The following is a 12068-nucleotide window of genomic DNA, read 5'->3' as shown; positions in this document are numbered from 1 at the left end:
GATTGAAGCAGCTTTATTTCCCTGTGTGGATTGTGGTTCGACGCTTTCCGACGCCAGTGCTCCTCTCACCAGTTCCAAGCTGTGCACCAGCGATGGATCTACATGCCTCTATTTTAAGCCTGAAGGCCACACATGCGAACGGTGTCCTGAGCTCACCTCGAGAGCTCCCTAGATAAATAAAAGAGGAGACATGTCTCGTGTAAATTTGCCTACTGAAATGTTTAGTCTGATCTCAGTCTTAAACAGCGACACGCTCGGTCAGTTCAGGGCCCTCACATTGAGACTGCTAAGGCTCTGAATATTAACGAGGTGTAAAATCTCATTCTGAAGAGGAGTTTAAGCCTAACAGGCTGAGCTGGCCTATTAGCCTCAGGGCAGTGTTCATTATTAAGAGATGGAAGTCTCTGGTTAACTCAATGCAGGCTACAGACAAGGTGAAATAAAGAGCCTTTGAAAACGTGTGACTCTCATTTCTTTGGCTTACCTGTTTCATTAACAATAAAACGAAAACAACAGAATAACCGGATTACAGAATTTTATACTTGTAAAGCTGGATACTGTAACGTAAAAGGGGCGTATTGTTAATTAGTCATGGAATGAGCACAGCATCAGATCTTCAACAGTTCTGACTAATATTTTCACCCAGATAATAGAACAAGGCGACGTCGGTGCCCTGCAGTAGCTCCTCAGCATGCATTTCTTACCCAATATTAGAAGAATAATGTGGCTTTTGTCAGCATTGAAGGGCAGCAGTAAGCTGTCTGTGCACTAGTCTCCATCGGGTGCTTGTGTCAACGTTAATCAGGCGAACCATCAGTCAGTCAACCTGTTTTCTTCCCTCTACACCACCGAAAGAGAGAAAGCCATCACTATGTGCAGAGTGAGTCACGGTGCAGGGGGGAGAGAGAGCACAGGGAAGGGAGAGGTGGTGGTGGGGGGTGGTTGTCTGGGGGTTGTTCTGAGTGTTGAAGTCAGACAAGTTTATCAAGCAGAGGCCCTTGAACGAACCAGCCAACGCTGCTTTTATAAAGGACAGTCAGCGGCGTAACAAAGTCGTTACAGAGGAATCAATACAATGTGGCTCCATTTGCATTGGCGGCTGCTCGATTCAAAGCGGCTCACGCAGGGAAAATGAGTTTTAGAGCGCAGGGAGTTCCTGCTCTACACCAGGAGGACTGTATTCTGTAAAGGAAAGCTGGGAAATGTTAGGATTGTGATGATCGAGAGGTTTTTTTTTATGTACACAACATGCTGCTAGTCTAATGTAAGTACGCTTGATTTAGACTAGACACTGTAAACATTATTACTCCTTTAATCCTAGCTACCGTTCATCCAGTATCACATGGCAGATGAAGACACCTGCGAAATGCTTTTATCTGCATGAGCCCGCAGTTTGGTTGTGAAGGTGTGTGTGTGCGCTCCCTACAAACACACAAATGTTTTCCTCAATTGAATTTACACAACCAGCAAGACAGGATCTTGACATTTTAATCAGTTTTGATTGGCCCCTTTTGATATACAAATATTATTCAATTTTGCTTGACTTTTGTTTCTCATTGTAAACAGTACTATCCATTTATTTCTATTTGGCATCGTTCAGCACTCGATTTTCATAAACCCTGTTTACTTTCATTTCCTGTTTAAACAAGATAAGCAATCATTTGTTGAAACTAAAGCATGTTATACAACATGAACTGTGTGTGTGTGTGTGTGTGTGTGTGTGTGTGTGTGTTAGGCAAACCCAGTCCACTCCTACATGTGAGAGACTGTGAGAGAAAGCAAAGGCATGTGGGATATTCTAAAGTTTACTGGCCTCTTTAAGGTGACTAGGGTGGAGATTTGAGTATTCGCTTGTAACTTCGTGAATAGAGAACGAGAGCATGATGGAAAAAGGGTGGAACACTTGACCTAGAGAAAACTCTCACTGCACCATTAATTGTGCTGAGTAGAGAGTCTCGATCCACGCTGCTGCTCTAGATACTCAGCCTTTGGCATTCTGCCTCTCAGCTGTGACTTACGGATGTCACGCGAAACATGGATGCATGGGTTTCGCTTCAACATCACGGCAAGCCATCTGAGGACGAAGACATTGTTGCGATGTTGCGTCTTTATTTGAGAGATTATAATGCTAGCACGACTGGCTGGGTTTTAAACCGTGATGAAGCTTGATTCGATTTAAACGGAGGTGTATGAAGAATGCTACATGAGCATACAAGGCCTGTCAGTATGAAGACGGTAAACAAGCTTTGACTGACTAACAGCTGACCTTGTGGGCGGCACTTCCTCCGTTGTAGTTCCCCCACGGCTGCACACGCACACAAGAGGAAAGTAGCTAATGACGGCGTAGAAATGTTGCTAGGAGCCACCAGATGACAACAAGGACTAATTGAGTCGTTTGTATTACAAAACCTGTTACATGAGAAAGTAAAGTTTTCCTCAGAATAGAAAATTAAAGAATAATTGGCTGTATGGTTGTGCAATACATCATTATCCTGTGATGCCCTTTAGCGATCACACATCAGCGATAGTATTGCTCTTGTCTTTGGAGCTTTGTGATTGGTCTTTTGTGGACAGTAGCAATCTGTTGATTGGTTGATGGAAACAGAGGCTCACACGACACAGGCTAGAACTGTCAGAAACTCTGCCTACCAACTAATGTAGTAAATAATGTTCACTTTGTGAAATGGCTGCATTAATTTGTGCTTTTGTTCACCTGTTTTTATAACTCCCATGGGGCAGCAAAAACTTTGACAGCAAGTGGAGCATGATATATGGATAAAAAAAATCAAGCTTGAGGCTTATGGAATCTTTTTTTTTTTTTTTTTTTTTTTTTTTTTTAAAAAACCCTGTTTTTGCTGAATATGTTGGGTTTTTCCTTTCACTCCTTGCCAATTCCCAGCCTGTCGATGTGTGTCCTTTTTCAGAAATACGTGAACCCAACCAGCACATTTTTAACAAACTGCTGCCTTCCCTCACAGAGAGCAAACAACCGGTCACGGCTGGCTAGGACATTGTCAGGATTCCAGTTCACAATTCTCCTGACAAAAGCACAAACACTTTATCAAGCACACGGTTCTTGGCCGCTTTCTGAGTGACAATAGCTACCAGAACCTGGCAATAGCGAGACCTTTTTACCAGGTTTACACTAGTAAATACAACAGCGAGGAAGGAAATTCATTTCTGTTCGTCTTTTATTCGTGCATCGGCATGTGCTCGAGGCAAGCGCATCGTCAGTTGCTGTCTGCTTAAAACTGACCCAGCACTCAGGTGTGAACTGCTTAATCTAGCAACGCTTTGAAGAGTAATCGTCCCCATGAACGTGGACGGCTGTGCAGGTGTATTCTGCTTTCGCAAAAAAAAAATTAAATAAATTCTATATAATAATTTCAGTATTAAATAACTCAATGATTCGGTGGACGGCATCGCAAACATTTTGGTTTGCCAAATCACTTTCTTTGATCCTGCCCTCTGTACAATTGTGACTTTCTGCCCTGCTGTCCTGATCGCCTTAAACCTGTTCTATTTCCAGTGGCTGTGGCATAGTTAATGATTTTTGCAGTGCTTGTCAAATGTGTGTCCAACTCAGCATGCGTGTCTGTGTGTGCAGGAATGTGTTATCAGACCCAGTCTTCCTGTGACTACTAATCCCCTTCCCCCGGCTACCCTCCCCCATTTGTCTCTCCTAAGTGTGTGTGTGTGTGTGTGTGTGTTTTGGAGGCCTCTAAAATTCATTCCTCCAGCCTGGGGCCACAAAGTGGGAGGGACTGCTTCGTAGTCACATGACTAGAGTTGCTCCCAAGTTTGGCATGTGGACAAATGGTGGAGTTTGGATGGCAGTCCCAAGTGGGTCTTTAGTGATGCTCCATTTTGAGATATTGGCCCGTGATTGAGTAAACGTTACTGTAAATGTGAAGCAAGGAGGAGCAAGCAAGGCTTATTGTAGCTTGATACTATTAAACAGTAGCCTACAATTCAAACATCAAGATCAACCCTGGAACTGCTTTTTTCCAGCAGTGTTTTTTTTTTCCCTCCCCGCATCTCCTCAGAGAGCTGAATCTGCACTTTGGAGTTTAAGAGCGCTGACATGCAGCTGTTTCTACGGCCGATCAAAAAAAAACAAAAAAAAAAAGGCCTTGTCGGGCCAGTGCGAGCTGCCACTTAGAAAAAATGGAAGCATTTAATAAAACACTCATGGCACGTGCTTGTTAAATTGAGCTGTGCTGTCATAGATTACGTATTTGACATTTATGCCGGTTTTTTATTTTTCCTTAACATCCACACTCTCACAGCAGCCTCCAGGCTCGAGCCCAAATATTCCTGTTCTGCGAGCAGAAGACACGAGCCCGCGACACAAACAGAAAAAAATAAAGAGAGCAACGTAAGGGTAGACGATGAGATTTCACAAGAAGGAGGGAGATGCTTGTTAGCAAGTGTGCTCTGGTGATGGTGCGTGTGTGTGTGTGTGTGTGTGTTAGGCAGTGGTGGTGGGGCACAGCAACAGGATCTGGGCACTGCAGACAAGGGGAGGAATGAGAGACGGATAAAATCCACCTAGGAAAGAGTGAAACTAAAGAACAGTGTGTTCTGTTCCTTGCAGAGTAAGAACAGTTTGTGCTATTATCTGTTACACACACACACACACACACACACACACACAGACACACACACGCGCACACAAATGTAGAAAGAGAGTGAGGAGAGACTGAGATCAGGAAGCTGAAGTGTTCTACCTAGGGACTCGTAAATAAGATCCAGTGGTTTATGAGCGTGTGTGTGTGCGTGCGTGTGTGCTGTCTGCATGGTGCCAAGCTGTGTGTGTGCCTTCTTTTGGCTGCGCCATGACGCATAGCTTATGCTTTCTGCACTTCAGACTGTTCATTTAGAAGGCAGCATGCGTGGTTTTACGAGGGATTGCGCGAGAGAACGCAGCGGTGTCACGTTTAGCCACGCCAGCAGATGCGTTACTGTAATTTGTAGTGGCAGTTTGAATGGCTGCTCCTATGCTGAAGGGGCTCTCAAATGCACGGCGCTAATAATCACAGAGGTTGGCTTTTCAAGTGCAGGCCTAATTAAGCACAGACAGTTCAGTCCATCAGCCGTTTAGTGGACATTAATTAAATGGAGACGTTCTACAGCACGGTGAGGGTGTTCAGATGTTGTTAGGAGGCTAAACACACAAGTTGTCTGTGTACTCGTGAAGCATTGCCGTGTGGGAAGACAAAGATGTGCAATTTAACAAACCATGTGTTGGCACGTGGCTGAAAAAGAGGGCAGTGTGAGCACGTTCATATTATTAAGCCTGCTTCAGTCAAGTGGTTATCAAAATACGACTTTGGAGGAACTCAAACATCCGAACCCTCTCTCAATTTCTGTTACTAATTACACACACACACACACACACACACACACACACACACGTATGCATGCACATCATTTCTTTCCCTCTCCTCTTCTCATTATCCCTGTAGGTGACCCTCTCGTGGATAAACTCTCTCTCCCCCCTCCTCCCCGCTCAGCCTCTTCTCCATCCCTCTTTTCCAAGCTGTAGGGCGTCTGACCTAAATCTGTACAGAAAGAGAGAGGGAAAGAAAGGGGTGGGGGGTATGACGGGCACCGATGTTGGCAGCAAATTAGCATGTCTGTTAATGGTGCTTACCCTCGAGATAGGAGACGAGACCTGGAGGATTTGAACAAGAGAAAAGGATAGGGTCGCCCTCTGATGAAGGGGGGGTGTGAGAGAATGTATGGTGGTGGTGTTGTCGTTACTTAACGACTGCAATCCACACACACACACACACACACAGGGGCACATATGTCCACAAAAATCCCCAACAAGAACCAGCAAAGCCACCTCTTCTTCAAACAAGCTCCCCCGATCTCTCTGAATAATTGATGGGGGGTTGAAGGCATTATCTTCAAGGAGGGCTCGAATCGCACACAGACCGCCACAAGATCCTGAGCTGCTTTTTCCACACTGCATTTTTCTCTTCCTTTTGAAATCAAAGCGCTATAAATAGCCCCCTCCCTCTCTCCCTTCCTCTCCCTCTCTCTCTCTCTCTCTCTCTCTCTCTCACACTCACTCAATGGAGAGAAGGAATCTACAGCCAGTCAGCCAGTGGTGTTTGGAGCAGGGCGTACTCATTTGTCCACAAAATATATCGTCTTGATTCCTCTAGTAACACACACACACACTTGCAGCCTTATTTTTCCCCCCTTTGTTTTGTTTTTTGTGTTTTCTAGCCAGAAACGAGTCCCCTCTCATCCACAGCACTGAGGGGAATCTGAGAAGATTGTGCATTTTCTTTGTGTTCTTTATTTTTAGTGCTGTGCAGCTCGAGCAATGCCTGCAAAATGTGTGTGTGTGTGTGTGTGTTATTGAAGCGTGGGGGTGAGTGGAGATGGGTCCCAGTGCTCTGCGCTCAGTGATTAACCCGTTCTGCCGAAGGAGCTGAACTGCAGCCATCAAAATAAAAGCTGCACAACACCACTGCACTCGCGTGCCCTTAGTGACTCATAATGAAACGAATCGGAAAAAAAACACCACCTTTTGTTTCAGTCAATCTGACATTTTGTCTCTTTCTCTTTCAGACTGCCTGCCAGGTTGAGGTGATTCGGGGTTCTCAGCCGACCCCCACATTCCTCCGATGAACCCCATCAACTCCATGAAACCTGCCCTGCCTCCAACGCCACACAGGTGCGTGCCGCAAATGAGTGTGTGTGCGTGCATGAACAAACTGTCTGCTCTCCTGTTCTTTGTGTTAGTATACCCTGTGTGTGTGTGTGTGTCTTCCACACTTCACCCACACACGCACTTCCTCCTCAGAAATGGCACACTTGAGCCCCCAGAATTTCTTGATCTGTCAGCTTGTTTCTTTATATTCCCAGAAGACTCAAAAACCACATGGCTTGAAATGTGCCTTCAGCCCCTTCTGCCAACTGAGCAGTATGTCTGATTTAACACATTTAGTATTTACAGCATTTAAGATACCTCAGTTAACGTCTGAGATTCATTTTTGGTAGAGTTTTGTCTTTCCTTCCTTTAGCAGTCCTATTTATGGCCAGAATTTAGTACACGCAGTGAGGGAACATAATTAACCGAATGTCATAAGTGAATATTGGCTTTACAAAAGGAACCGCAGTGGTGATGGCTTCACTACTCTTCAACTGCGTCCCGGATCCTCATCTGTCATTCGCCCAGCCTCAGACGTCCTTCGTCCTTGATTTGAATTCTCATTGGCCGTGCCAGCAGCCTTGCGTTGATTGGGTGCCTTTGGGTTTGGCTCCGGAACAGCGGTTTCCTGTTTCATTGCGGGTGGGTTGATGTGAGGCCGGGGGAGGGGGGTTATGATGGAAGAGCATCTGGTGGTTTTTTTTTTTTTTTCTTTTTTCAGAAAAAAAAAACCTCAGCGTCTCATGGAATGCATTGTGCCACCGATGGCAAGCCGGTCCACTTGCTCGACTTCACAAACCCTGCAATGCTGGAGGCCATCACTCAGAGCCACAGCAGAGCCCCAATATCCTGTGGGCCGCAGGTCAGCTGTAAATGACCGTCGGTTGAGCTGGAAATGTTTTCAGGCTCTGGAGCTTCCACTGTGGAGCTGTTAATATAGAGTGTGAAAGGGCGCTCAGGGTTAAACCATCAGATTACAGCTATGCCGCGTATCACAATCTCACTGTGTTAACCATGCGGTGAAGAAACCTCACAAATTGTGCATTCAAGTCCTTCAGAAAGTAGGCTTAATCATGAGCACAGCTACATAGTCCTTCAGCATCTGATACCAATTTTGCTGCGATGACAAATAAATTAAAAAGACAGAATTGTTATGCTGATGATCCTGATGCTAGTAAAAGCTCTGAGCTCTTTGATGCACAAAGGGAATTTTCGGGTATTTCTGCCATCAGGATCTTTGTTGATACTTGCACTATTACAGAATTAATATTTCAGCTTTGCTTCAACACAAAATGAGATGTGTGTAATCACACGTTGATATTTTCTACCAGCTGCATTTTTTCCACTTTGATCCACTGCAGCACCAAATGTAGTTTGTCTAATTTTGGAAAGATTAAATGAGAGCAATCTGGTTTGATCCAGTTATACAGAAAACAGTAGGTACTCAAACACACACACATACACACATCCGTGAACATTAACACACACATGCTCTCTCTGTGTCTCTCTCTCTCTCTCTCTCTCTCTCTCTCTCTCGTATACACACACACACACACACACACACACACACCCCTCCCTTGGCATTGCTACTCTTTCCTGTCTCTAAGTGACTGTAGTCGCCATGGAAACATTGCGCCGAGCACCTCTAGAGCATGTGGCTATAGCACATTCAAGTCACACAAAGACTTCCAAATACACGTATACACACACACACACACATGCTATCTCTCTCACTCACTCACTCACACACTGACTCCTTTAACACCATATGTCAGGATCACATGAAGACATGAGCGTAAAAATCCATTATGTCATTTCTGTCCTGTCAATTCGACACTCAGATCAGCCTGCAGTAGGTAAATCAAACATTCCTGCCCGGTCACATGGGCAAAGGGGAGCAGGGTGAACACAAAGAGGGTAAAACGAGAAAAAAAAAAAGGCTAATATTTCTGTCTCTTCCGCTAATCCTAACCTTGCCTGCTGTCCTTCTCCCCCAGTGACGGCTCCTACCCCTATGACCCAGCGTCCTGGCAGCAAGGCACCAACCAGCCCCCCGGCTCCCTGTCTGTGGTAACCACAGTGTGGGGGGTTACCAGTCCTTCACCCAGCCAGGTAAGCCTGGCCTTCAGCGTCGACTAAGACTTTGTTTAAAATAGATTTGTACTAATTTGTCCAGAGTTATATTTGTAATTTATATGAATGCTCTTATTCTAATACATTTCTATGCTAACAGCTATTTTACTTGTATAGTGGATGGTGTAAATTATTAAAAAGTGCTGGTATTTAATGTATATATGGTAAATGTATCATGACATGTCTTTGTGGCGTCCAGTCAACTTGGAGTAGTGCTGCATTACTTTAGTTTAGAAATCATGCAGTGTCCTGCTGCTGATAATTACAGAGAAGCATACAGATTCACGATGGACACTTTCTTTCTTTCATTAGGTATTTGGTGCTCCTATGGGCCCGGGTGGCAATTCAGCTGGTGGTCACATGATGCCTGGCAACAGCCCTGGCATGAACTCTCCCCAGTTCATGGGGCAGCAGGGCTACCCGGAGCCCAACAAGGGCTACATTCAGCAGGGGATGTATGGCCGGCCTAGCGGGGGCTACCCGACTGGACCTGCATACGGTGGCAGGTAAGAGGTTCCCACAGCTCTAGCGTTAATTCAGTCTTACAGGCTCTGTGATTAGGCCTTGAGTGGTGAAGGAGTAGGACGACATCGGTGTTTTGGTTGCGCGTCACTACTGCGTGGGCTGAGCATGCTCTGTCCTTGGTGTGCGTGTCAGAGAGGAGTCCCGCCCCTGCACTGACTCACCTACCCCGGCACACGCACGCACACACTCGCATGCACCCCTCCCCTCCCCCAAAAGTGATTTGCATAGCAATATATCTTTGGACTCTGATCATTTGCTTTTGCTCTGTGGAATACTTCAATAATGAGGCTTTCTACTTTGCATAGCAACACGCATAATCAGCTACGCTCGCACACCACGTTCCAAAAATATGTAACATCTGTTTTTCAATACGGCCAGTAATTGTCTCCTGTTGAGTTGAATAGGAGATGATGTGAATCAGCATGAATGACAGCTTGTTTGTGTTTGCACCCTGTTTTTTTTTTTAGTTACCCCAATAATGGTGGAGGTTCCCTCGGGATGCCTCCTCATGGCGTTCGCCCTCCCACTGACTTCACCCAGGCCGCTGCTGCCGCTGCCGTTGCTGCCGCCGCCGCCACAGCAACCGCCACTGCCACGGCGACTGTTGCAGCAATACAGGAAAAGCAGAACCAGGAGATGAACTACGGGCCTGTAAGGAGCATCTCCTGTTTGTCTTTGTGTGCTCGGTTGTTATCTGGTTATCTTGCTCACATTTGACAACAGAGAATGTTTTATTGTACAAAAAAGGAATGTTTCATGACCAAAGCCAGATGTCCTTTATTTTGACACTTGCTTTATTTAAGAAGAGAGGCAGGAAACAAAGAGCATGTCATCTGCTGTATTCTTGTTGATGGAGGTGTACGGATTTCAGCTCAAATTTCTTTTTCACATTGAGCACTCTGTGTTTGAAATCTAGCATGCCATTGTGTGCTACGAGCTGATGGTTGCACTCACTGTGCCCCCTGCTGCTGGAACAGCAGATCGCACAATACCAATTCTAGAATATGGCTTTAATTAGTCTAAAGGGAGTTTTTTTTTTTCTGCCCTCCCTGCAAACTCATTATAAAAACAGACTTTACACACTGGCAGGCAAGCAGTAGACATCACATCATAACCACGGTATTGAGGGTGGATTTGATTGTCCATGATGGTGACCTAGTTGCTGTTTTCCTATCTGTGCCCAGTGCATGTCAGTGGCAGGCAAATCTCCAGCCATTGTTTCAAGCCTGCTAGGTCTGATGGGCGTAGGGGCACTTTTTGTTGTTTTATTCTTTTTTTTTTTCTTTTTTTTTTGCTTTGCAGATGGGTGGTGCTTCCTCTTACAACACACAATTCATGCCCCACCCTGGACCCCGTGGCCCACCAGGCATGGCCTCCTCCGGGATGGTGGGCTCCAGACCCCCCTCTATGGGAGGCATGTACAGTTCACAGGGACAGCGTATGCCCCAACACTCCGGTTACCCCACAGGGCAGCAGGGACCTCCACCACGACACCAGCAGGGGCTGAAGCGCCCTTACAACTCTGAGGTTAGTTAGAGGACATTTACTGCTTTTGTGTCTTTCCTCTAACACTACACTATATGCTTGTTTTTATTATGATTGTGTTTTGTGTGAGCTCCTACATCACATTCTCATCCTAGTCTCAGATCATTTCACTTATCAATACTACTTCTGAGCTATTTGGTCATTTCCCAGTAATACTTTGGTGTTGTAAATCCTCTTCTCCATCATGTGACTGTCAGACTTGGTGCATAAATTCTCAAGATCCCCATTTATTTAGAAAGAAAAGGCAGTATAATGTACGTTGTCATGTTTCAGTCTCACTCATGTAACTGTTTCCTCTTCCAGGGTTTCCCAGGGCAGCAGTATGGCTCTGGAATGGGAGCAGCAGGTCCTTACCCCGGCCAGGCCATACAGTACCACGGGCCCGGCCCACAGCGTTCGGCACCTTCGCCTTCCTACACGGGCCACAGAATGCCGATTCAGCAGTCCAGCATGGGCCAGTATCCTGCGGGACCAGGAAACCCAGGCCAATATTACAAGGTAAAACGGTTTACCTACAAACAAAGCAGAAGACATTTTGAAAGATTCTGTCAGCTCTTTGCAAGCAGTTTGTACCTCTCTGTAGCAAGCAAGCAGTGTCCAATTTCGTGGTGAGAAGGTTCCTGCTTCTTTATTTTGTGCTAGACAAACTGCTGCTTTGTGAGAGCAAAAAAAAAAAAAGAAATTGCTGGAGTCTGAGAGCACCACTGCCTGAGTGAACATACAAAGATCTTGTAACTGCTGTAATAGCAAAATGGCAGTCATGTAAGATGATCATTCATGACTGAATACTGTATATTCTATACTGACATAACCGTTTATATATTGATAGACTGACGTTATAATGATTTGTCTCTTAGGCTGATCAGTTCAACGGGCAAGGCAACAACCATGGGAGTCTGGCCACAGGAGTGGGTGGAGGTGGAGGGTACAACACGTTTAACCAAGGAGCTGTGAACGGGGTCGGTGTCCCCTCTTTCTTTGTTTTCTATCCATGGTTATATGTTTTTGCATTCAGGTCGAATCCAGTTAATATGTAACAACATCAGAAGCGCCCCGGTTGAACTTTGTCACTGTGTGCTCGGTCTCAGAGGAGCACTTCCTCAAAAAATGCTAATGTGTTTACTGAAGCAGTGGGTTAGCTTTATGTCATTTGCATATGACTAAGCGGCCACCTTTTATTAGCAATGTTATTAAC

At 45.5% G+C, this 12068-nt stretch overlaps 1 protein-coding gene across 3 annotated transcripts in view; it reads left to right on the top strand.

Annotated features, from left to right (window-relative positions):
- Window positions 1-12068, top strand: part of zmiz2 (zinc finger, MIZ-type containing 2) — a 32388-nt gene that overhangs the window by 13087 nt on the left and 7233 nt on the right. For all 3 annotated transcript variants that reach the window (XM_060895447.1, XM_060895445.1, XM_060895446.1), the window contains exons 2-8: window positions 6589-6694; window positions 8668-8782; window positions 9116-9309; window positions 9796-9979; window positions 10631-10855; window positions 11177-11371; window positions 11731-11832. In XM_060895447.1, coding sequence (XP_060751430.1) covers window positions 6645-6694; window positions 8668-8782; window positions 9116-9309; window positions 9796-9979; window positions 10631-10855; window positions 11177-11371; window positions 11731-11832 — 1065 coding nt within the window. In that variant the 5' untranslated portion in view covers window positions 6589-6644. The remainder of the gene's footprint in view (window positions 1-6588; window positions 6695-8667; window positions 8783-9115; window positions 9310-9795; window positions 9980-10630; window positions 10856-11176; window positions 11372-11730; window positions 11833-12068) is intronic.

This window comes from Tachysurus vachellii, chromosome 20 (genome assembly GCF_030014155.1).
Source record: "Tachysurus vachellii isolate PV-2020 chromosome 20, HZAU_Pvac_v1, whole genome shotgun sequence".
In the NCBI taxonomy this organism is placed as follows: domain Eukaryota; kingdom Metazoa; phylum Chordata; class Actinopteri; order Siluriformes; family Bagridae; genus Tachysurus; species Tachysurus vachellii.
The sequence above is the reverse complement of the archived record's forward strand: the minus strand, read 5'-3'. Positions and strand labels throughout refer to the sequence as shown.